Source organism: Phoxinus phoxinus (genome assembly GCF_949152265.1).
Source record: "Phoxinus phoxinus genome assembly, chromosome: 17".
NCBI classification, from domain to species: Eukaryota; Metazoa; Chordata; class Actinopteri; order Cypriniformes; family Leuciscidae; genus Phoxinus; species Phoxinus phoxinus.
Window position 1 is genome coordinate 12,743,214 of NC_136892.1, and position 22,840 is coordinate 12,766,053.

General features: G+C 37.7%; 1 protein-coding gene across 1 annotated transcript; it reads left to right on the forward strand.

Moving 5' to 3' along the window:
• The first annotated feature begins 8,529 nt into the window (after positions 1-8,529).
• aldh3a2b (aldehyde dehydrogenase 3 family, member A2b) lies at positions 8,530-22,525 on the forward strand. The gene is made up of 11 exons (XM_079585634.1): positions 8,530-8,669; positions 9,970-10,132; positions 10,220-10,451; positions 13,941-14,026; positions 14,163-14,371; positions 18,708-18,825; positions 19,330-19,471; positions 19,850-20,016; positions 20,101-20,200; positions 20,336-20,574; positions 21,507-22,525. The coding sequence occupies exons 2-11, from the start codon at positions 9,971-9,973 to the stop codon at positions 21,522-21,524; spliced, it is 1,473 nt and encodes a 490-aa protein (XP_079441760.1). The 5' UTR covers positions 8,530-8,669; position 9,970; the 3' UTR covers positions 21,525-22,525.
• Positions 22,526-22,840: the final 315 nt, after the last annotated feature.

A 22,840-nucleotide genomic window follows, 5' to 3' on the forward strand; every position in this document is an offset into this window, starting at 1 on the left:
CTTCTCTGTGATTGGCTACAGTGCTCGTCATCACAAGTGGCCATCTTGTCACAGGCAAGCTTTCTGGCAATGTGAGTGTTCTGCACAAACACAAAATACTCTTATCTCGCTGAAATCTTGACGGATTTACAAACGGTTTGGTTTCTTACAAACGTTATTAACGTGGCTATAATTCTGGATGCTTGAACATGTTGAAATATATAATATTATAATTAATAATAAGAATGCAGTGTCATAACTACATCTCTGACGTTTATAACAAACCAACCTGTTTGAAAATAGGTAGAAAATTTAGCAAGTTATGGTTAGTTAAAAAGTACATGCACCATTAAAACACATGTTACGAGCATAGACTGTAAAAAAAATAGGTTACGAGTGAGCGAGCTGACTGTGACAAGATGGCCGCCAGGTGCGTACGTCGACCTCCATTGGCCAGTAGCGCGGACGAGACATCTAGCCTTTATAATGTATTTCTATGGCTGCAGACCTGAAGCGGGCAGTTGTTCTAACTTCCTGATGCGTCCAGTAGGGGGACGGGGGAGGATGAGGATATATGGCCAAACAGCATTACACTTTTTTTTTTACAGTCTATGCATTAAGTAGCCACTCGAAACTTACACAACGTGTGAATTTGAATATAAACGTTACATTAAAATATCAGATGTTTAATAATCTTCAGAAGTATGATCATATTCCAGTTTCTGAATTTCTCTATTCTCTCTCTTTTTCATAGCAGGACATTACATGATTGTTTCATTCATTTAAAGTGGCTGGTAGGCAGAGGTGGACAGTAACAAAGTACATTTACTTGAGTACTGTACTTAAGTACACTTTTGAGTATCTGTAGCCTACTTTACTTGAGTATTATTTTTTCTGGAAACTTTTACTTTAACTTCACTACATTTGAAAGACAAATATCGTACTTTTTACTCCACTACATTTCTGTCAAGCTCCTTGAGTAGAAAGTAGTAACGTCAGGGATGATTTTGGTTGCAAGGGTTGCCTTTTGGTTGGAAATGAAGGTCTGGTTGACGTCAGAACTCGACTGATGTTGGTTTCTGACGTCAACCGATTTTCAACCACAATACAACGTCTGTCCAAAATTGGAGTTTCACGTCAATCTGACATTGGATTCTGACTAGGGTGACCAGATGTCCCGAAAAATTCGGGACAGTCCCGAAATCTGAGCTGTTGTCCCGAATCCCGAATCCGGCCCTAATTGTCCCGAAAATTATACTTATACAAAATCTTGAATAGAACTTGTATGATAAAACATTAAAAACTGTCCGTGGAGGTTGAGTTTCTTTTTATCTTAGAAAAAAAGAAACAAAAAAAGATGCCGCAGCCAAAAGCAGCCAGTGTATTATGATATATGAGCCAGCCCCCGCCGGCCGGCGGCTCATTGGCTGCGGGCTGCGGCTGCGGCATCTTTTTTTGTTATCTTTTATTTCTAAGATACCGAAGGCGCGAATTTAGATATGCATTTGTAAGCTAATTTTCATTCATTCGTTTTTTGGACATGGCTGAACTGGAACACATCGCTAAAAAGAAAAAACGCCACTGCAGGTACCGGGAGGAGTGGGTGGGGAAGTATCCATGGATTGCGACAGCCTTAAGCCATGAGAGTAAAGCGTTCTGCAAAGTGTGTAGGAAAGAGTTTGGTGTTTCTCACGGAGGGGAGGCAGATGTCAGGCTGCATGCTAGCAGCAAACTGCACTGTAGCAACACCGCGACAGTACAGACCAACACATTGGTCTCGTCCTTCTTTAAGAAGCAGGATGATTCCATGTATACTAAAATTGCTGCTGCTGAGCTGACCTCAGTGTTCCACTGTGTGGCCCACCAACAATCATATAGATCACTTGATTGTGCAATGAAATTAACACCAAAACTGTACACTGATTCGGCTATAGCTAAACTCATCAGCTGCGGTCGCACAAAAGCTGAAGCACTGGTCACAAACGTCCTGGCACCCCTCGCATCTGAATTCTCCCAGACCCTCGAGTCAAAAGACATATTTTTTTCCATTGCAACAGATGCCTCTAATAAAGGCAATGTGAAAACATTCCCGGTCTCTGTGCGATTCTGGACTCCTGAGCAGGGCATCCAGAACAGAGTTCTTGATTTCTTTGAACAGGCAGCCGAGAGCGCAGATGCTGTCACTGACACCTTACTGAATAAATTAAAGGAACACAAACTCAGCATCCATAACATCTCAGCCTACTCGGCTGACAATGCAGCAGTGAATTACGGCAGAAAACACTCCATTTACCAAAATCTAAAAAAAATAAACAACAAGATCCTGCCTGCAAACTGCCCAGCTCACATTATACACAATGCAGTAAAACGTGCCAGCAATGCACTGCAAACAGATGTGGAGACTATTGTGATAAAATCATTCAACCATTTCAGCTGTTCTGCCAAGAGAGTTTCCACCCTCAAAGAAATGTTTGAGTTTGCTGACATGGAGTACCATACACTGTTGCGCCACGTCCCGACACGCTGGTTGAGCCTGCTCCCTGCAATTGACAGACTTGTCAGCACTTGGCCAGCTGTGCGGAGCTACTTCTTGTCACTGGGACAGGAGGAGTGCCCCCGTGTCCTCTGGGATGCGCTCCGGGGTAACGAGCATGGAGAGGAAGACGAATGCAGCGAGCTGGAGGTCACTCTCTTCTTCTTGCAAAATACTTTAAAAATGTTCACTGGTGCTGTGCTGAGTCTTGAGAGTGACAGTCTCACCTCAGTTGAAGTGTATGCGCTGATGAGCGGCCTCCGAACCAAACTCCAGCAGCGCAAAAAAGATGCTTTTTTCGGTGCAAAAGTTGACCGTATCCTCCTCTCCTCCGTTAATCTTAGAGTTGACAGGCTCAAGAGAGAATTTACGAGTTTTTATGATACCGCGGAGCAATACCTTGAGAAATGGTTCAACTTCTCCGAAACTGGGCACCTGTTCAACATCCAGTGCTTCAATCTCAAGGAAAACCACGAAATCAGCTACCGAAAATTAACCGCAGCTGTATCCGCCCTTCAGATGGAGGATGATCTTGACCTGGATGAGCTTTACAACGAGAACTGTGTTCTGAAAGAGATATTGCCTCATCTGGAGATACACAGCGTCCCTGTAGGTGAGCTTTGGGCCCAAGCACTCAGGAGCAGGTCTGCGTTCCCTCAGTATGCCAAGCTACTGTCTTTCATTTTGAGCATCCCCGTGAGCAATGCATACTCAGAACGGGTGTTTTCAATTATGAAAGGTGCCTGGACCGATCAGAGAAACAGGTGCTCATTTAACCTGGTCCGCAGCGAAATCAAAGTAAAAATGAATTTGGTGATGAATTGTGCAGAGTTCCATAAATACATCCTGGGGAAGACGGGAGTGCTGGCAGCAGTGAAAACCTCCGCGAAATATGCTGACGTCGGGCCTCCACAACCTATTCCTGGTAGGTTAGCTCAAGTCACGTGTGAATTTAAAGTTTTATTGTTTCTATTAATTTATCTAATTAATCTACATTTGAAACTAAAAAAAGCTTTCATAATCATCCGAATTATAACAAATAAAGGCAATATCTCACTTTGCATGAGTCTATACAATATATAAGTTTCACCTTTTAAGGTGAATTACTGAAATAAATTAACTTTTGCCCAATTGCACGATATTCAAATTTTTTTGACCGTTTTGTCACCTTTTTGTTTTATAGATGATGAAGAGAGCGCAAGTTGCAGCAGCCGCGAGGACAGTGAATGCGCAGGCAGCAGTGGCGTTTCTAGACCACAGTAACTGGGGGGCCAAGGACCACTTGTGCTTTTAAAGGCACACCTTTTAAATAGCCTACCTAATTTCAGTATGATTTCAAGTTATTTTTCATGTAATGCAGCATCAGTTCAATCATAATAAAACAATTTCAACTCAAATTAATGTTTCATTATGTTTAATTTATTTGACAAGTAGCCTAATTTTATATCGTTTGACCAGCAGGCGTCACCAGCGCGCGGTGTTTACAATTTTTTTTTTGAACACTACAACCCCCCCCGTCCCCGTAACCCCCCACCCCCCACCCCCCCCGTCCCGAATTTCAACCAATCGCATCTGGTCACCCTAATTCTGACATCAACATGATTTTAATTTTCAACGTTGGGTTTGGTCTTCTAAATGCGCATTTTGTCATTGTTTTGGAGCACACTAGCTTATAGATAACAGTAAGTAACAATATTCATACTAAAAGCCAAAAAACTGGGAACAGCCATTTGGGCGTCCGAAACCATTGTGGACGTTATTGAGTAGGCTACACTTATTCAATCCCACGACTGGAACTGTGTTCTAGAAATAAATGTGATGATATTGATATGAGGGTAGGCAGGCATAGATTCAGAGGCATAAGGTAGGCTATTACATGCAATGCAACAATGCAACAATAATAAAACAATGCATTGACATTTACTTTTATACTTAAGTACTTTTAAAAATTAGTACTTCTGTACTTTCACTTATGTAAAAATCGGTCTTTACAACTTAGTTGTAATATTTGTAATATTTGACAAGTAGTATTTGTACTTTTACTCAAGTAAGGAAGTTGTGTACTTTGTCCACCTCTGCTGGTAGGAAGTGGTTGTGTTTTTTCTCACAGCCCACATTGAGGGCGGCAGACATCACTTTCATCCTGAAAATCAATGTGCATCCCAGCCATCCCCCTATCAGCCTTCCTATGAATTGCATTTATTTATTTATTTATTTTCGAATGTTGACATACCTGTAACAGCTAATGCTAAATCAAATATTCGGTCTGGAGATGGGGGAAGGGGTATTACCAGCGAAAACAACAACTTTCTACTTTCTATCATGTCATACATCACAGAAAACCCGGAAGTAGAATTCACTATTCTCTATATACAGCTTGCAGTTTACTGAAAATCAACACTCCAGGAATTTATATTAAGGAGCACTTCAATTGAAGCTATTGTGTTGATATTATATTCTTCTCGTATCAACACTTTCTGGTGAATATTTGAGGGCTGTATAGTAATGTTGTAATGTAGGCCTATAATAGGTAGCCTAATGATGTAATGTTTTGAGACTCTTCATTTCATGTTATTTACAGTTTAAATGTATATTAAACTAGTTAGTATATTAAATTAGTTGAACTTAATGGGTTAGTTCAATAAAAACGGAAAATTATCCCATAATTTACTCAACCTCAAGCCATATGACTTTCTTGTTTTAGCCAAACACAGTAGGAGTTATAGACTATTAAATATACTAGCCTAACTATATGGCTTTTCCAAGCTTTATAATGGGATCGAATATAACTGAGATTTTGAAGCCCTCAAAAAGCGCATCCATCCATCATAAAAATAGGGGGTTAACTAATGCCTTCTGAGGCAAAATAATGTGTTTTTATTAGAAAAATATCCATCTTTATAAACTATAATCATCCAGTGATGGCCGCACGCGAGTCTAGTTCCGACCGGAAAGTGACCTCTAATTCTGACTGATTGGCTGAAATAAGAAAGTCATATACTGAGGATGGCTTAAGGCTGAGTAAATTATGGGATAATTTTCAGTTTTGGTTGAAATAACTCTTTAAGGGTGCTTTTTGACCCACTAAGTAGGACTTACATCATGCAATTTTATAATTACTTATTTTGTCTTTAAAAAACATGGTTAAAGTGTACTCTTGAATTTACTGACAAGCATTTATGGTAAACTAGACTTCAATAATTGGGTAACACTTTATTTTACAGTGTCCCTGTTACACATGTAGTTAACAATACATTATACAACTATACAACTAACTAAACCCAATCCTAACACAAACCCTATTAAGTAGATATATTAATACTACTCAGTAAAATTGTAACAAGGGCACCTTAATATAAAGTGTTACCATATTGAAACTTGTCATGCATTAAAATTTATTTGCATTTACACATTTTTAATGATGAAGTTGCAGTTTAGTACATTTACAATATACATTTTAAATACTAAATTTAAACTTTCAGCTGATCCACATCTACCTATAGGAATACGACGCTTATCACTGTATACATATATAAGCTCCTTCAGTATTATCAGCGGTTATCGCGTTTCTCAAGAGCGAATTACCCTCCTCCATCCCCAGCTCCTCCTCTCGCCAGTCAGGATTTGGCATTCAGATTCCCCTTGAATCAGAATAAATTCTCGAATTATGTTGTATTTTAAAATCTTGAATTAAATATATTTGCATTCTGTTCGGTTTACCCTAAGGGGGTTATTGCTGCTCTCCCTGCTCTTATCTAGGCTGCATGGACGCGCAGAACGGAACCATACCACCAATCCTAACTGTATGCTAATTATCAACCATATTTGACGATAGTGGTCCTGACTCCTGACAGAACTACTTGATTATAATGTTAAATGTAATGTCAAAAAACACACTACAGCTAACATTATAATCAAGTATGTTAGTCAACGGATCAAAATAAGTGCACTTCCTAAAATTGTGTTAAGAAACATTCTCATGAGAGTGTATTCTTTTTATACTCCAGGGGCCTTTTATCTCATTAATATAAAATCTGCAAGTACAGTTTTTTTTAAATATGCTTTTAAGATTTGATGCATGCTACAAGTGCACATATACAATTACACAAGTTTCAAGCACAGTGCATGATACGATATCCTCTAATAAACTCACTTTTATTAGGCTTGTTCTGTATGGGTAAAGTCTCAGATAACACAAAGAATGCTGATAGCAACATGTCGCTTAACATACTTCCTAATTAAATATATCATAACTGCCTGCTATCATGGTTCTATACATTATGGTTTGATGTCCTTGTAAAAAAGTTATTTGTCTACCTATGAGTGCATACAGTATATCCCCCTGGTATGTGGGAACGTGTGTGTTTGCATTCATATATTTTCCTTCCAATGGATCTTGTCTTTTCCTGTGCCCAGGGCAACAGTAGTGTCACAATGGTGCAAATGACGTGTCATGGCAGCTGCGTTCCTCTCCCTTCACAGTCCGCAAACACCTGAGGTCGGCTCTTTGTTTGATGTGGAGACATCTGCCATTTAGTCTGTCAGTTTTGGGAAATATTTCAAGGAGTTCAGCCAGTTTTCATACTTTAGAGGTATAGTGCTACTGAGAAGAATTTTTGATACAAAGCCAAAATTGTGCCACAGAGATCCACCTGAAAGAGAAGGAGCTATGATAGATTATTTACGGATCCTCGTGGACGAGGAACTGTTTTCACAGCTGCTGTTGCAATTTGAAAAGCAGTTTATTAGTTTAATTCTATAATTATAATTTAGCTTCTTAAGACTCACAATAACTCTAGAGTCTTTTGCAACAAGGTAAAACACTGTTAAGAGTGACTGGCATGAAAAGTGTTCCTGCTGACCACTAATAATGTAGAGGACTTAAGTCCAACAAAAGGCACAAAAGAGATCCTAAATATTGTATTGCTTTAAATATTGAACGATTAGCTCATCAGAACCAAACTATTCAATATGATCATCAAATTCTTCAATAGTTTTTATTTTTAAGTTTGAATGAGCTGTCTTGTTTTCATGTGAACATGTTGACATGGTGTTAAATTGTTGTATAATTGGCACTGTTTAAAGGGATAGTTCATCCAAATATGAAAATGATGTCATCTCTTCCTCTTCCTCAAGTTGTTCCAAACCGGTATGAGTTTCTTTCTTCTGTTGAACACAAAACAAGATACTTTGAAGAATGTTGGTAATCAGACATTTGACGTTAGCCATTGACTTCCATATTTTTAGTTAATGGGTGCCACCAACTGCTTGGTTACCAACATTCTTCAAAATATCTTCTTTTATGTGTTCAACAGAAGAAAGAAACTCATACCGGTTTGGAATAACATGAGTGTGAGTAAATGATGACAACATTTTCATTTTTGGGTGAACTATCCCTTTAACTGCAGTATGCTCTTTAAGATTTATATCAAAGCTCCATTTAAAACATGCCATACACATACAGCAACAAAATGTGTTACATTTAAATAATATATTAATATAAGATTACTCATATAAATGCTCACAGGACTAATAATGCAAGCAGTCACATTTGTGACCACTGGGAGAGCACAGTCATTGATTCATAAAAAATAATGAATACAGTTGCCTTTATGTTGTTTATCATTATCTGTTTCTGTGCAATATTTAACTGACAAATTCTGACTTTGCTTTTTTAATTTTTATACAATTGGTCAAGGATGAAGCATATAGAGTAGGCTATTTACATGTAATATAAGCATATATATATTTTTTTTCATTAGACTATCAGAAAGTAAAGTGCATGACATGATCTCACTAATTTAGCGTTAAATAAGTTAGGGCAGGGGAAGCATGTTTCTGAGAATATGATATCTGACGCAATAACCCAAATGCAGTGTAGCGTGCTATAATCCTTTGTCAATCCTTTGTGAGTGTGTTTATTGTACCTAAATACACTGCCTCAGGGCTGGCTGCTAAGCGTCGTGGCCACGCCCACTCTCGAGACTCCGCCCCCTCCGCTCGAGCCTCGACTGTTAACGGAACTATAGTGTTTAATGTTTACCATCGTTCAGCTTGACTGACCTATCTGATCCGGAGGCTTTATCTGATCGCCACACAACACAACATATACAGCGAAAGGACTGGACGCACTGTGTGCACTGTGAAATAACTCAAGGTAATGTACTGAAACGTAAGGCTTTTCGCTGTCCTTCTCGAAAGCGTATTAATCGATGTTTTATTTGGCTTCGACTGCAGCGATGTCGTGTATAGGCTAACGTTACTGTACAAGGAAACTGAACCCATTTCATCCCGTTTCTTCTCCTGTGATTCCAGCCTGTTATAAACTTGTAATTGCAACTGCGCAAGACAATGAGACATATTAAGCGCATATAGACATGTAACTTAATCTTATTCAGAAGGGAGTTATATGATACACTTTGGACGGCTAATAAATGCTTGATTTCATTGTGTTTCTGCATGCACGCATTAGTATGACAGTCTCATATCCCGCTATGTGTATTGCATAACTTCTTTGGTGCATTCCTGCCAGATCAAGGCTGTCCGGTTCAAACGTTACAGTTATTATTTTATATTCACTAACGTTACTGTCAAATCGTAAGTCAGTATTGGATATTTTACCATTTGATTACTTAATTAGTAACTATTCATTACCTACAGATATTTATTAATTATACTTGTAATAACTATACTACTATAGGCTATAATACCTAGGCTAATAATAATAATCATTGTTGTTATATTGTAGTAGTATAGTATTATTATTAATTTAGTAGTATATTTAATTTAGATTATTTATTATATATTAAATTTAGATTATTAAATTATCAAAATAACTAACAATAACAGTTATTATTTAATCAAAGTTGGTGTCAAAGTAACTGCAGTGATAAGCTCATTGCACTTTTTCAGCCACTTTCAATTGAACTGCTCATGAAACTCTGAAAACTAAGTAGAAATGACAGAAGTTAAATCATTAAAATAGAATGGATGTTATGGGATGATTTTGAAAACATTTTAAACATGCTGAGACAACTTGTGTCGTAATGTCTCTAGGAAGAAAAGTTTTCTTTTCATGAGCTGTCATCTGATTTCTGATATTATGCAACAGTTTTGAAAAGATTTGTTTGTTCCATCATTCACTTTTCAAGGGCTCAGATGTCAAACCATTATAGATGTTATACTTGGCCCTTACTTATTATATATGAATCAATCAAAACTAACTTTAGCTGGACAATAACTTTATTCTAGAGCTGCTGTAATGCCAAAACAATCTCTGTTAGCCTACTTTAATTTCCTATTTTCACTGTAAAGCTGCTTTGAAACAATCTATATTGTTAAAAGCGCTATATAAATGAAGGTGATTGACTTGACTTGACATGAGATCACTGTGTGAAGTTTACCTAAATGTGACAGAATTGTAACCAGAGTGAAATGAATGACTTCCCCTTTCACAGTATGTCTCGAGAGCAGAAAGCAGTGGAGCGTGCCAGGAAGGCCTTCCTCACCGGCCGGAGCAAATCACTGGAGTACCGCATTACACAGCTAAAAAACCTGCTGCGTTTTGTCAGAGAACGACAGAATGAAATCGCAGAGGGCCTCAAAAAGGATCTCAGAAGGGTTGGTGACCCATCAATACACAAGTGTATTGTCCACTTCTAAACTCTGTTTGCTTATGTGATATGTGCTTTGTATATTTGGCGACAGAGTGAGTTTGGAACTCCTTTGTATGAGACTCTGGGTCTGGAGAGTGAGATTAACCTGGCTGTGAGAAAGCTGAAAGATTGGGCAGCTCCTCGACCCGTGAGCAAGAGCATGATGACCATCTCAGACCAGGTCTACATCCAGCCTGAGCCCCTGGGAGTAGTGCTGGTCATTGGGGCCTGGAACTACCCCTGGGCGGTCACCATCGGGCCCCTCATAGGAGCTATAGCAGCAGGTAATCAAGGTCTATCGAAGGACCATCATAAAGTTTGTTAACGTTATATCGCTGCAAAGGTATATCCAGCCCTTTTTTTACTTTTAGTGAAAAACTGAAAAAAACTTTGCCGTGAGTATATTGGGGGCACGTCAAAGTCCCTTTAAGACAAGTCATTTCACTCGGCTGCCATCTTTAAAACGCCTCTTGGGCATGCAAGTGCAGCTCCTATCTCTTTGAATGGGGAAACATAAAATTCTCCAAAACTGTTTTCCAAGCTTATGATTAAATGTCATATTTGAAATCACCAATGAAATCTGACAACAACTGTCTCATAAATGTTGTTTCTAAACGCTCGAATCATGACAGAAAACAACTTTCAAGCTGGATCAAGCTAAGGCGCATGCGCAGTGAAAGCGCGCGTCTGACGGTTTCTATAGGAACCAGAGCTTCTAACGGCAGCTGCAGTGATGCAATGACTTCACCAATCGGCGATTGGCTCTTATTTAGAAGGCCATATAGAAGGTTAACCTTAGAAGGTTATTCCACCATATTGAGCGTTGCACTTTTCCCCATTCAAAACAATACGAGTGACGTGTTTTGTGTAATTCTATTGTTTTTGGGCATGTTCAGTCTCTTGTACGTTATGTTTGAAAAAAGTTGCTAGCTACATTTCATTTAACGGCCACCGGTGTCCCTAATAACAAGGGTTTCTGAATTCTACATATAGACCCTTTAAAGTTGGGGGAAGTGATATATGAAAAACGCTGTTTGAAAGTTGGTCAGACCGACACAACCAGACACAACAACAAACTTGTAGCCAAGCAGGATTATGAGACAGCGTAGGAGAGAGAACAAGCAAGAGAGAGTAAGTACGATAAACAGACTTCCACTCTTGCATTGCGTGTGAAAGGAGGCCAGCTAGTGAGAGTTGTGCAGGCTGACGACTGCTAGAGAATGCAGTGTTTACTGTTTAGCGTCCTTGTTTGTGAACGACTCAGAGCAGGGTGGTTAGCATTGGAGGGTGAGCTTTAGAGGTGGAGCAATGAAGAGAGGGGTGTGTTTGTTTGTGTTGATTTCAAATATCAACAATGTTCAGCAACGAGTTTGAGAAATAACATACTGCACCTTAAATAATAGCACCACTAGAGCCGCATGGACCACAAAAATTTGCAAAACCTGATAATTGTGTTATTCATAAGCACTGATTAAATTTTCTTATTTAATTAATGATCTAAATATAAAGCATTTTAAATGTTTCTTAATGATTTACACCATCACTTTTTAAAATTTCAAAAGTGTTTAATTTAGAATACCAGATGTGACCATTGTGGTCTGAGACTTTTGAACCCCAGTGTATGTGACTGTACATTCTCCACTTGAGAACCCAAATGCAACTTTACTTCAAAACATAAAACAAGGGCTAGGCATGAAACTAAGAAAAAGAAACAAGAACCTGGACAAACATTCAATATAAAACAAGGGCACGGCAAGGCATGAAACTAAGAAAAAGAAACAAGAACCTGGACAAACATTCAATATTAGAAAACAATACTAGACAAACACAGGGCAAACATGAGGGCTTAAATACACAAGACTAACGACTAGACAAGGGACACCTGTGAACAATTAAACAATGAACCAATGACAACATGACACAACAGACAAGGGAACACATGGCAGGATCACATGACTAGAACAGGGGATCACATGACAGACAAGAAGCAGGAACAAGGCAAAAAACCCAAACCGTGACATAGCCCCCACTCTATGGGTGGCTCCCGACGCCCATCAAAACAAAACAAAAAAACACTAGTTCAGGAGGGTGGTGCAGTGGAGGCAGTCCTGGGGGAGGGATGGAGGGCCAGGCCCGTGCAGGGGAACGGGACCAGGACATGGCAATGGCGGGCCTGGGCCGTGGAGCGTGGGCGGACCTGGGTCGTGGAGCGTGGGCGGACCTGGGTCGTGGAGCGTGGGCGGACCTGGGCCGTGGAGCGTGGGCGGACCTGGGCCGTGGAGCGAAGCCGGCATAGTAATGGGCCAGGGCGGCGCCAACAGTTCAGGGGGCCAGGGCGACCCAGACAGTTCAGGTGGCCAGGGTGGATCCGACAGTTCAGGTGGCCAGGGTGGATCCGACAGTTCAGGTGGCCAGGGCGACCCAGACAGTTCAGGTGGCCAGGGTGGATCCGACAGTTCAGGTGGCCAGGGCGGACCTGACAGTTCAGAGGGCCAGGGCGGCACGGCCTCTGAGGCCTTAATCAGGTACCTACTGCCCCTCCCCAAAATTTTCCTGGGACGAATCCCGGGAACGGCGACGGCCATTTCAGGATGAGACTCCGGAACGGCGGTGGTCGTAAACCATAAAATTTACATAAACCCGCCTCCGGGAACACGATTTATAGATTATCATGTCAAAATATGCTAATCAATGACTAGAATATAACTACACATAAGCTACATAAATTCATCAACTAACCATTCAGAAATGTCCTGTTGCATTCTACATGTTGTCACTTCTTCTTGAGTCTCTCCATCTTTCTGACTCCGGTTTGAGCATAAAAGGCTAAAAGTTTTCGAAATTTTCAGTGCATGTCTGTGTGAGGAGGTAATCGAAGCTCCTCCCTCTGTGCTGGGAGCAGCAGCTCATTTGCATTTAAAGGGACAGGCACAAAAATGGTGGCTTTGCTCACCCTCAAAAAGTGATGTTAACATGCTATATAAAAATATCTGTGGGGTATTTTGAGCTAAAACTTCACATACACACTCTGGGGACATCAAAAACTTATTTTACATCTTGTGAAAAGGGCATTATACCACCCCTTTAAAATTATTAAATATTAGGCATTTGTCTGAAAAATCGTTTTTTTGAGTTCAATCGAGTCTTCTCCTCTTCAGTTATTGTAGTGTAGATGGGAAAAAATAACATTTTAGTAACATGAATGAAGAGCACATTTAAGGATAACTGTGTTACACTGTACTTTGTCCTACTTATGTGAAACTGCCCTGTGCCAACAGACCAAAGTACAGTCCCTTTCCCTTAGTCACTATCAACAATGTCAGCACTTGTTGTATAAAATAACCCCTAAAAAATACCTTAGATTTTATAACTATTTATTTATTTATTTATTGTCCCATTTTAAGAATAATGCATAAATTATCTTATGCACATTATTTGCAAGTTTTTTTTAAATGCCGTAACTCGTTTAAACTCACTATCACAGAGATAGCTTCAGCTTGTATCCCTCTGTCTGTTATCTGTCTTGAAGAATGTTGTCACCAAACGTTTACTAAGTAAAAAGTCAGATTTGCAAAACAGAGATAAATTTGAAGTGTTATGTTGTGTTCAAAATTATACCATTATTACAGATCATATTTTTTCTATAGTCTATAATTTATATAGATCAATGGGTGTTACTAAATTAACATGTGGAGATACAAAACGCCTGTCAATATTTAAGAAAATTGATAATAGTATTGTCATATTATAATTAATACTATGTTATTTGACAGGTAATGCAGCTGTGATCAAGCCATCTGAAGTCAGTTCTCACACTTCCAAAGTAATGGAGGATCTCTTACCACTGTACTTGGACAAAGTAAGATTTTTTCATACATTTCTAAAAACAAATTAGTCTATAATTTAAATTAACCAAATAAAAAGGATAGTAACCCTAACTATACATTGAATTAGTATACAGTGTAATTGATTCATACTGATGGTGCTGATCTCAGGAGTTGTACCCTGTTGTCACCGGTGGGGTGACAGAGACCCAAGAGCTACTCAAGCAGAGGTTTGACCACATCTTCTACACTGGGAACGGCACAGTGGCTAAAATCATCATGGAGGCTGCTGCGAAACACTTAACCCCGTCCACTCTGGAGCTGGGCGGAAAGAGCCCGTGCTACATCGACAACAACTGTGACCTCGCCGTCGCATGCCGGTCAGTCCATTCACAACAAGTAAAAACTCCATTCGACTCTCCAAAGGGAAATAGATTTTTAACGACAACTTAGAAACCTTTAGAGACAGTTTTACTGTGAGCTACGAGGTTGTTAATCGATAGTATTTGCTTCTGTTGAAGCCATTAGCCCACATTATTATAAACTTAGTTTCAAAATACCGTTAATCGTGTTTAAAGGAATAGTTTACTTAACCCTCTACTGCACGCATTATTATGCAATCATGGAAAAAAAATGTTACTGTGTTTTTTATATATATAAAATAGACTCAAATTAACATATTTTTTTTTTTTTTTGGGGGGGGGGGGGGGGGGGGTACTTTTGGGTGCGTTGCCATATAGCAACATTGTGCGACAATGGAACAGCCTGATGTGTTTTCTCCCAAAATGACATGAAATTCATAGATGATTACATACCTGTCTTTTAGAAATGAAATTGTTTTTATTATTTAAACATTTTTCAAGAGCTTTTTGTACAAAATATAAAACTAATTTTCAAAGTATTATTTCAACAACATTTACAAAACATTTGACGCAAAGAACTGTTCAAGTGAAACTACTCAATGTGAAATGATTATTTCAACAACATTTACAAAACATCTGACACAAACTCATAAGAACTGTTCAAGTGAAACTACTCAATGTGAAACGCCTTAAAGCAGTTGTTCTCTCCGTTAAGGCAGAGGTGCACCTTGCACTTAGAGCAAACCACTCTGACGATGCCCTTGCAGCCAGGACTCTTGCACCTTGGATGATAGAACATGCATGTGTTTGTGCCTTTGCGTGTGCGCGTGTGTGTGTGTGTGTGTGTGCACATGTGCATGGGGACTGCACAGCGACTTGTAAATGTGGTTATTTTTTGTTCACCATACAGATTTTGGAAAGACATAAACCTCAAATTCTTGATCTACTTAACACCTTTCCCTACATCAGCTCAACACTGTGCAAAGGACAACATGTAACCTGAATGTTGAACATACCTGAATGGATAGATACCTGTCTCTGAGTCTACTAGGCCTAATTCTGCATGCCTCTCATACTCCTCGTCACTGATCCCTAGCTCATCCTCACTTTCATGAAATGGCATAACCACTTGTACCCTGTACATTTCAGCCCTCCTCTCAGCCTTGCCATAGAACACTGACGGCTTCATTTTCTAAACAAAATAAGCTTATATATTTTACTTATATACTTTACTTTTACTATACTTTATAAATAAATATATATATATATATATATATATATATATATATATATATATATATATATATGAGTAGAATACAACCATCCAACTATATCAGTGCATCCATACATTGTCATGCATACAAAGCTACTCTGCATTAGCATGGGCAAAATATTGTTCCATTACCGCACAATGTTGCCATATGGCAACATACCTATTTTATTGAATAAAAAGGTAATAGTAGAATCAAAACAATGTGACAATGATTGAAAAAAGATTAGAACTTAACCCAGATGCTTGATGTAATTTTAAATTCTGAAGAAATATGAAAAATTGAGGAAAATCTTCACATATTCACAAGCACTTCTTCAGCAACTGGAGTCATCAAAAGTGTGTGAAAAGAATGACAGTGCAAGGGTGTGTAGTGTCAGGTGATATCATCAAAGCATATCATTGGTTACCACCAGGTTCTACCATGAATTTAAGACCAATCAGAACTCATGTTTATTTTCTAACTTTAAGAAATGTCCAAAGAAAGGGTATGTTGCCATATGGCAACACTGTGCAGTAGAGGGTTGCTTTTTAAAATTAAAATTCTGTCATCATTTACTCTCCCTCAAGTTGTTTCAAACCTGTATTCCTTTCTTCTGCTGAACATATTTTGAAGAATGTCGGTGACCAAACAGTTGAAACAGATGTAACCCATTGACTTCCATAGTATTAAAAAAATACTATGGAAGTCAGTGGGGTCCATCAACTGTTTGTTTACCAGCATTCTTCAAAATATCTTCCTTTGTGTTCAGAAGAAGAAAGAAATTCATACAGGTTTGAGGGTGAGTAAATGATGACAGAATTTTCATTTTTAAGTGAACTATTCCTTTAACAGCGAAATTCGTGGTGAAGAACTACATTACCTATGATGCTGTACAGAAAATTCCACTAATCAGAGTCGAAATAAGTCGTTCTTCCTATGCTCTCAAAATACTTCAGTATTTGATTATATACGCTTATTTTGCAATCATAAGGTTCGGCTTATGACCCCTCAATCCCTGTTCTCTGCACTGCTGTTTTTGACAAGTTTGAACCTGTGACTTTATCTGTTTTACAGAAGATTGTTGGAAATTTTAAGCCCTCAGGTTCTCCAAATTATACTATCCCTCCTCGACTTTTTAAGGAGGTTGTTCCTACTATAGGGCCATCTATTCTTGCAGTTTTAAATAGTAGCCTTTCCTCAGGGGTGGTCCCTAAACTTTTTAAACATACAGTAGTGCAACCTTTAATTAAAAAACCTGGGCTGTATCCTGCAAATTTTAGACCTATATCTAAACTATCCTTTCTGGCAAAAATCCTTGAAAAGATAGTTTACAGTCAATTAATGGCCTTCTTGGATGAGCACAATATTCTTGAAGTTTTCTAATCTGGTTTTAAAACCCTACATAGCACAGAATTGGCTCTTTTAAAAGTTTTAATTATTTTTTTTTAGCTACTGACTTTAGCTACTGGGATTGTGTTATTCTGGTGCTTCCTGATCTGACTGCTGATTTTGACACAGTGGACCATGAAATCCTGATTTCTCGTTTGGAGCAGTGGGTTGGCATTAAGGGCATTGCACTGAAATGGTTCAGGACCAATTTGGAAGGTAGAACTTTCTGTGTCAGCTGTGGAGATTCTGTGTCCTCCTCTGTCTTGTGGGGTCCCACAGGGCTCAATTTTAGGCCCTCTTCTCTTCTCCCTTTATTTACTCCCGCTTGGTTCCATACTTAGGAAGCATGGTATATCTTTTCACTGTTATGCAGACGATAGTCAGATCTATGTCCCTCTTAAAAAGAATGAAACTGTTGGTCCATTACTTAAGTTTTAATGAAAGTGAGACAGAAGTGATGTTTTTTGGTGGCACCACTGGGACCCCCTGTGCCGATCTGGGTTCCTTGAGTCAATATATTAAGCCAACAATCACTAACCTAGGGGTTATTATCGACCCTGACCTTAAGCTGGACAGACAGATTAGGTCATTGGTTAAGTTTTTTTCATTTGAGGCAATTGGCCAAAATAAAGCCATTTCTTTCTAGGCAGCTCTTTGAGACAGTAATCCATGCCTTTGTCACCACGCGGTTGGATTACTGTAATGCACTGTACGTGGAGGTCAGTGGGTCCTCTATTGCTCGTCTCCAGTTGGTGCAAAACGCTGCTGCACGTCTTTTAACTGGAACACGTAAATACGAGCACATTTCCCCCATCTTATCCTCACTCCATTGGCTGCCTATATATCAAAGGATCCATTTTAAGATTCTTTTATTTGCTTTTAAATGCCAAAATGGTCTTTCCCCACCCTACATCTCTGAGCTGCTACACCCCTATAGACCCACCCGTTCTCTCAGATCAGCCGATCAACTGCTCCTAAGTGTGCCTAAAACGAAGCGCAAGCAAAAAGGGGACCATGCTTTTGCTGTAGCAGCTCCTAAATTGTGGAACGATTTACCTCTGCACATTAGACAGGCATCTTCATTGTCTGTTTTTAAGTCTCTTCTTAAAACCCACCTCTATTCTTTGGCCTTTGATAACTGAAATTGACAATTCATGTTCAGTTATATTGATGGTATTGGTTCATTGTATGGTTTGTTATTGTTTTTATTTGTATTTTATGGGTCGTGTGAGTTTTATATTTACTTTGTGTCCACTTTGGATTTTAAAGTGCTCTGTAAATACATTTTGATTGATTGAATAAACTTAAGATATATTGTTATATATAATCAATATTTTCAATTAGTATTTTTTTATTTCTCCATCGTTTTTAATTTGTTCGCTGTTCGCAATGCTTTCTTTCACTAAAGTCGTTAAGTACACAGTCTTTTACCTTTAATTTTTTTTCTGATTTTCAAATACTTTTGCTTTAAATCAAAGTTTGAAATGTTATGATTCACCTCGTAGCTGATTTGCTCGGTTCATGGCTTATAGCGCTTTAACGAAGACTTTTGTGAAATGCCTATGGGAGAAATTAATGGAAAAAATACTTCCGGAACCAACGGCGCTGAAAAAGTGCACTCTATGAATCTTGAATGAATCTTGAATGCATTGTATGAATCTTGAATGTTTGTATGCAATGATTTTGAACACATGTTCTCTGTGACATTACAGGCGTATTGCATGGGGGAAGTATTCAAACTGTGGTCAGACCTGCATTGCTCCGGACTACATACTGTGTGACCCCAGTATACAAGACAGAGTGATTGAAGAGATCAAGAAGAATATTAAAGTATGTATGTAGGTTATTTGTGAATGAAAGTTCATTTATATTGATACATTTCAGCATTTTAATGTGCAAAATGTTACCAGTAAATGCATTTTAAACTTTTTGTTTTTAAATGAACATTACTTTTTATATAAAATAGTTAGCTGATGATATCTTATGCATTAATATTGAATCTTATTGTAAAGTGTTACCAAAAATTCTATTGATTTAGAAGGCTAATAATGAAAAGTTTGAGGTATGGATTACTAGTATATATTCTTGCTGTCAATTTTTATATTTGGAGTGGGCCATAATTGCTTAAATTCCACTCTGTTCATATATATATATATATTCATTCATATGAACGGATAGGCAATTAGTGGCAATTAGTGAAGTCTATATATATATATATATATATATATATATATATATATATATATATATATATATGAAATGTATCACTATTTAACATTTAAAATTCTATAAATATAAAATGTCAAATGAGCTAATTTCATTTGTGATGATCAGGAATTCTATACCGAAGACCCCAAAAAATGCCTGGATTATGGACGCATCATCAATGAGCGCCACTTCAAGAGACTGATGGCATTGATGGAGGGCAGCAGCGTCGCGGTGGGGGGTGAAAATGACGAGTCAGAGTGCTACATTGGTAAACTTTAGCTGCATTGCTAATGCTAAGTCACTAGAATCATTTTCAGAAGACAATGAAACCACAGTTTTTAATCACAGTGTAAACACTTTTATAACTCTTCGTCATCCGCCTTCCGGTGTCATCCGCTTCCATTTATTCAGCCTGAGAAAAACTGCTGCTTTATATTGCAAACTGGTATTTGTTATGATATTAATTATCATAATCACAAAAACACTGGTTTGTAGCACAAATAGTTTGACCGTTTACTTCACATTCTTCTTCTTCTAGGTATTTCCCTAGAGCGGCTTATGCATCAGAAGTCTTGCACATTAACAGAAAATAGCTTACTACCGCGTTGCAGAATAAGGTGTTTGTTCAACATGCATCTCTTCACAGCTCCTACAGTTTTAAGGGACGTGAAGCCGGATGCCAAGGTGATGCAGGAGGAGATCTTCGGGCCTCTGTTGCCCGTCCTGACAGTGAGCGGTGCAGATGAAGCCATCAAATTCATCAACCAGAGAGAGAAGCCCCTTGCCTTGTACATCTTCTCTTCAGACAACAAGGTTTAAACTGATCATTCATTCATGATATATAGAAAAATCATGTTCTACTTAAGACAGTTGTACAGATCTGTTCTTTCATTACAGCTGATCAAGCGTATGATAGCGGAGACCTCTAGTGGTGGAGTGTTGGCCAATGACTGTTTGATGCACTTCTCAGAAAGCTCTTTGCCGTTTGGTGGAGTTGGTGAGTTCTTTTTTAAACTTAAACTTAAACTTCTTTTGTTTTTTCGGAGAGTCTTTGAAGAAGCTGCAGAAGCATGCATGTGATGTTTTGATGTGTGGACTGTACTAAAGCTCAGCTCTTGGACTCCCCCTGCAGGTAACAGTGGGATGGGCCGCTATCATGGCAAGTACGGGTTTGACCACTTGAGCCACTTGCGCGGCTGTCTGATCAAACAGCTGAAGATGGAGGGGGTGAATAAGATGCGTTATCCGCCACATACAGCAGATAAGCTGGGCTGGGCACGCTTTTTCATCCTCAAACACGTCGACTTTGGCAGTGTGGGCCGCATGGCACTGCTGGCTCTGCTGGCGGTCTTTGTTGCACTGATTTTACAGGTAACAGACCATCATGTGAAAACGATCATCATAGATTTTTTATTTAAGTCATTTGATATTATTTCGTATTTTATGGATTTGTTTTTGTATATATAAATAATAATACATGTTGTTGTTGTTTTTTACAGTATAATTTTATATATATATATATACACACACACATACATGTTTTTGTAATATTTAATATACTGTATTATTATATGTTATATATATATTATTATAAAATATATCGATCCTACCGGAATTACAACTTTTTTATAAAACAATACTAGTATAATTGAATACACCAATGATCAATTGAATTGATTAATAATAATAATAATCAAAATAAACTATTTTTCCACCAACTGATAACGTTTTTAACATTTTACTAGTATGGATTGTTTCCATATATTAGTATATAAACTTATATATTATATATTTATATATATTGATATTATTATATTAAACTATATTATAGTTATAGTATATTATTATATTATAATAATTATATATATATTATCAAAATAAACAATTCCTCTTCCAAGTGGTATAGTTTATTAATGTCCTACTATATATATATATTTTTTAAACTTAATGATTAACCATGATTTTATATTATAGTATGTTATTATACTGTGCATATAAAATAAGCGTACTAATGTCCTACTATATATATCTATATATATGCATCTACATATATATATGATATAACTTAATGATTTAACATGATTTTAAAAATATTTTTATATTATATTATAGTTATTATACTGTTATTATACTGGTGTGCATATGAAACAGTTTATAATATTACACTTTTTTTTATAAAACAGAAACTTTTATAACATGACTCATCCAATCATATTTCAGAGCTAAAACTGTCAGTTTTTGGTTGAAGTCCCTCATGACCATTTCCTGACAGACTCTTCTTGTTGTTGCTGTTGTTTTTACAGAGAAACTATACTGATTAAGAATGAACGATATGAAGAAATCTTACCTCCACTCGGGAGACCTGGGTCAGATGGTGGGAAAACTACTTCTGAAGTGCTGCTTCTCTCCTTTGCCTTCGTTTTATTAACATGGCCATGATTAATTTCCATCATTATGACAATGATGCATTTTAGGTCATTTAAAGTACTAACATGCAGTTTTAATGCTAATTATGATATCTGAAGCACTTTAATCAGTGTTTATTTTATAATACACTCTTTTTATGCAGACCCTCGTCATCCTGTCCATGTCTGGGATGTTTTTTAATGAAGGAAAATAAGGTCTGTAAGAATAGATTTCTTTTTTTTTTCTCTTAAGCAATATATAAACACTAATTATGTGTTTGTATTTTGAATAATATGTCCAGCATTTTGAAGAAATGCACATTTCAAGTCTAAATGTGATTATTGTGAACCCTTAACAAACGTTCTTGCTGCAGTTATGTGGTTCCGCCAGATTTATTTATGAAGAATTGTTTCATATGAAGAAAATATAATTATTATTATTATAATATTTTGTATGATTTTATTAATATAATACAGAATACATAGTTATCCTGATTGTTTCATTTTAAAATGGATAGTTCGCTCACTCACTCGCATGATGCCCCAAACCAGTTTGTCTTTCCTTTTTCGGTGAAACACAAATGAAAGAATGTTGAATAATAGTTACGCTGCTCTTTTTCCACACAGTACAAGTATATGGAGACTGCAATATGGGTTTGCACCAGTGTGAGGGTGATTTTGGTGAACTATACCTTTAAGAAAGCAGACCAACTGCACCATATATGTAATGTGTTCCTAATAATATTTCTACAATATACCTGACAACCATTTCACTCTTAATGATATTTGCTGAAATTTGTATGTTCTGTATCTGAAGGATCAAAGCATTTTTAGTCCTTATAGTAATGCCATAGATTTTTATGACACAGAAATCATTTTTAATGCAACAATAAACAATAAAAATGAATTTTTACACAGCTGCATGTGGGTTTTCTGGTTTAATTGTGTAACGTCTGGCATCTCACTGATTGCGTAGCAGGTGGAAGAATGTTTGTCATGGCTTCTGTTTGCCTTTTATCCTGCTTTCCTTTATCTCACTCTTTGTTGTCCTCCTACACAAATGCTCACATGTACTCCTTGTGGATGACTCCAATTAAATCGACACACTGACACATTAACTAAAATGAATCATATTTAAACGCAAACAAAAGCACTTTTCAGTCACTCATCACAGTTTTCTGTGAAGTGTTGTACAAGAGTCACAATAGCTGAGCATAAATGCGTCTTTCACA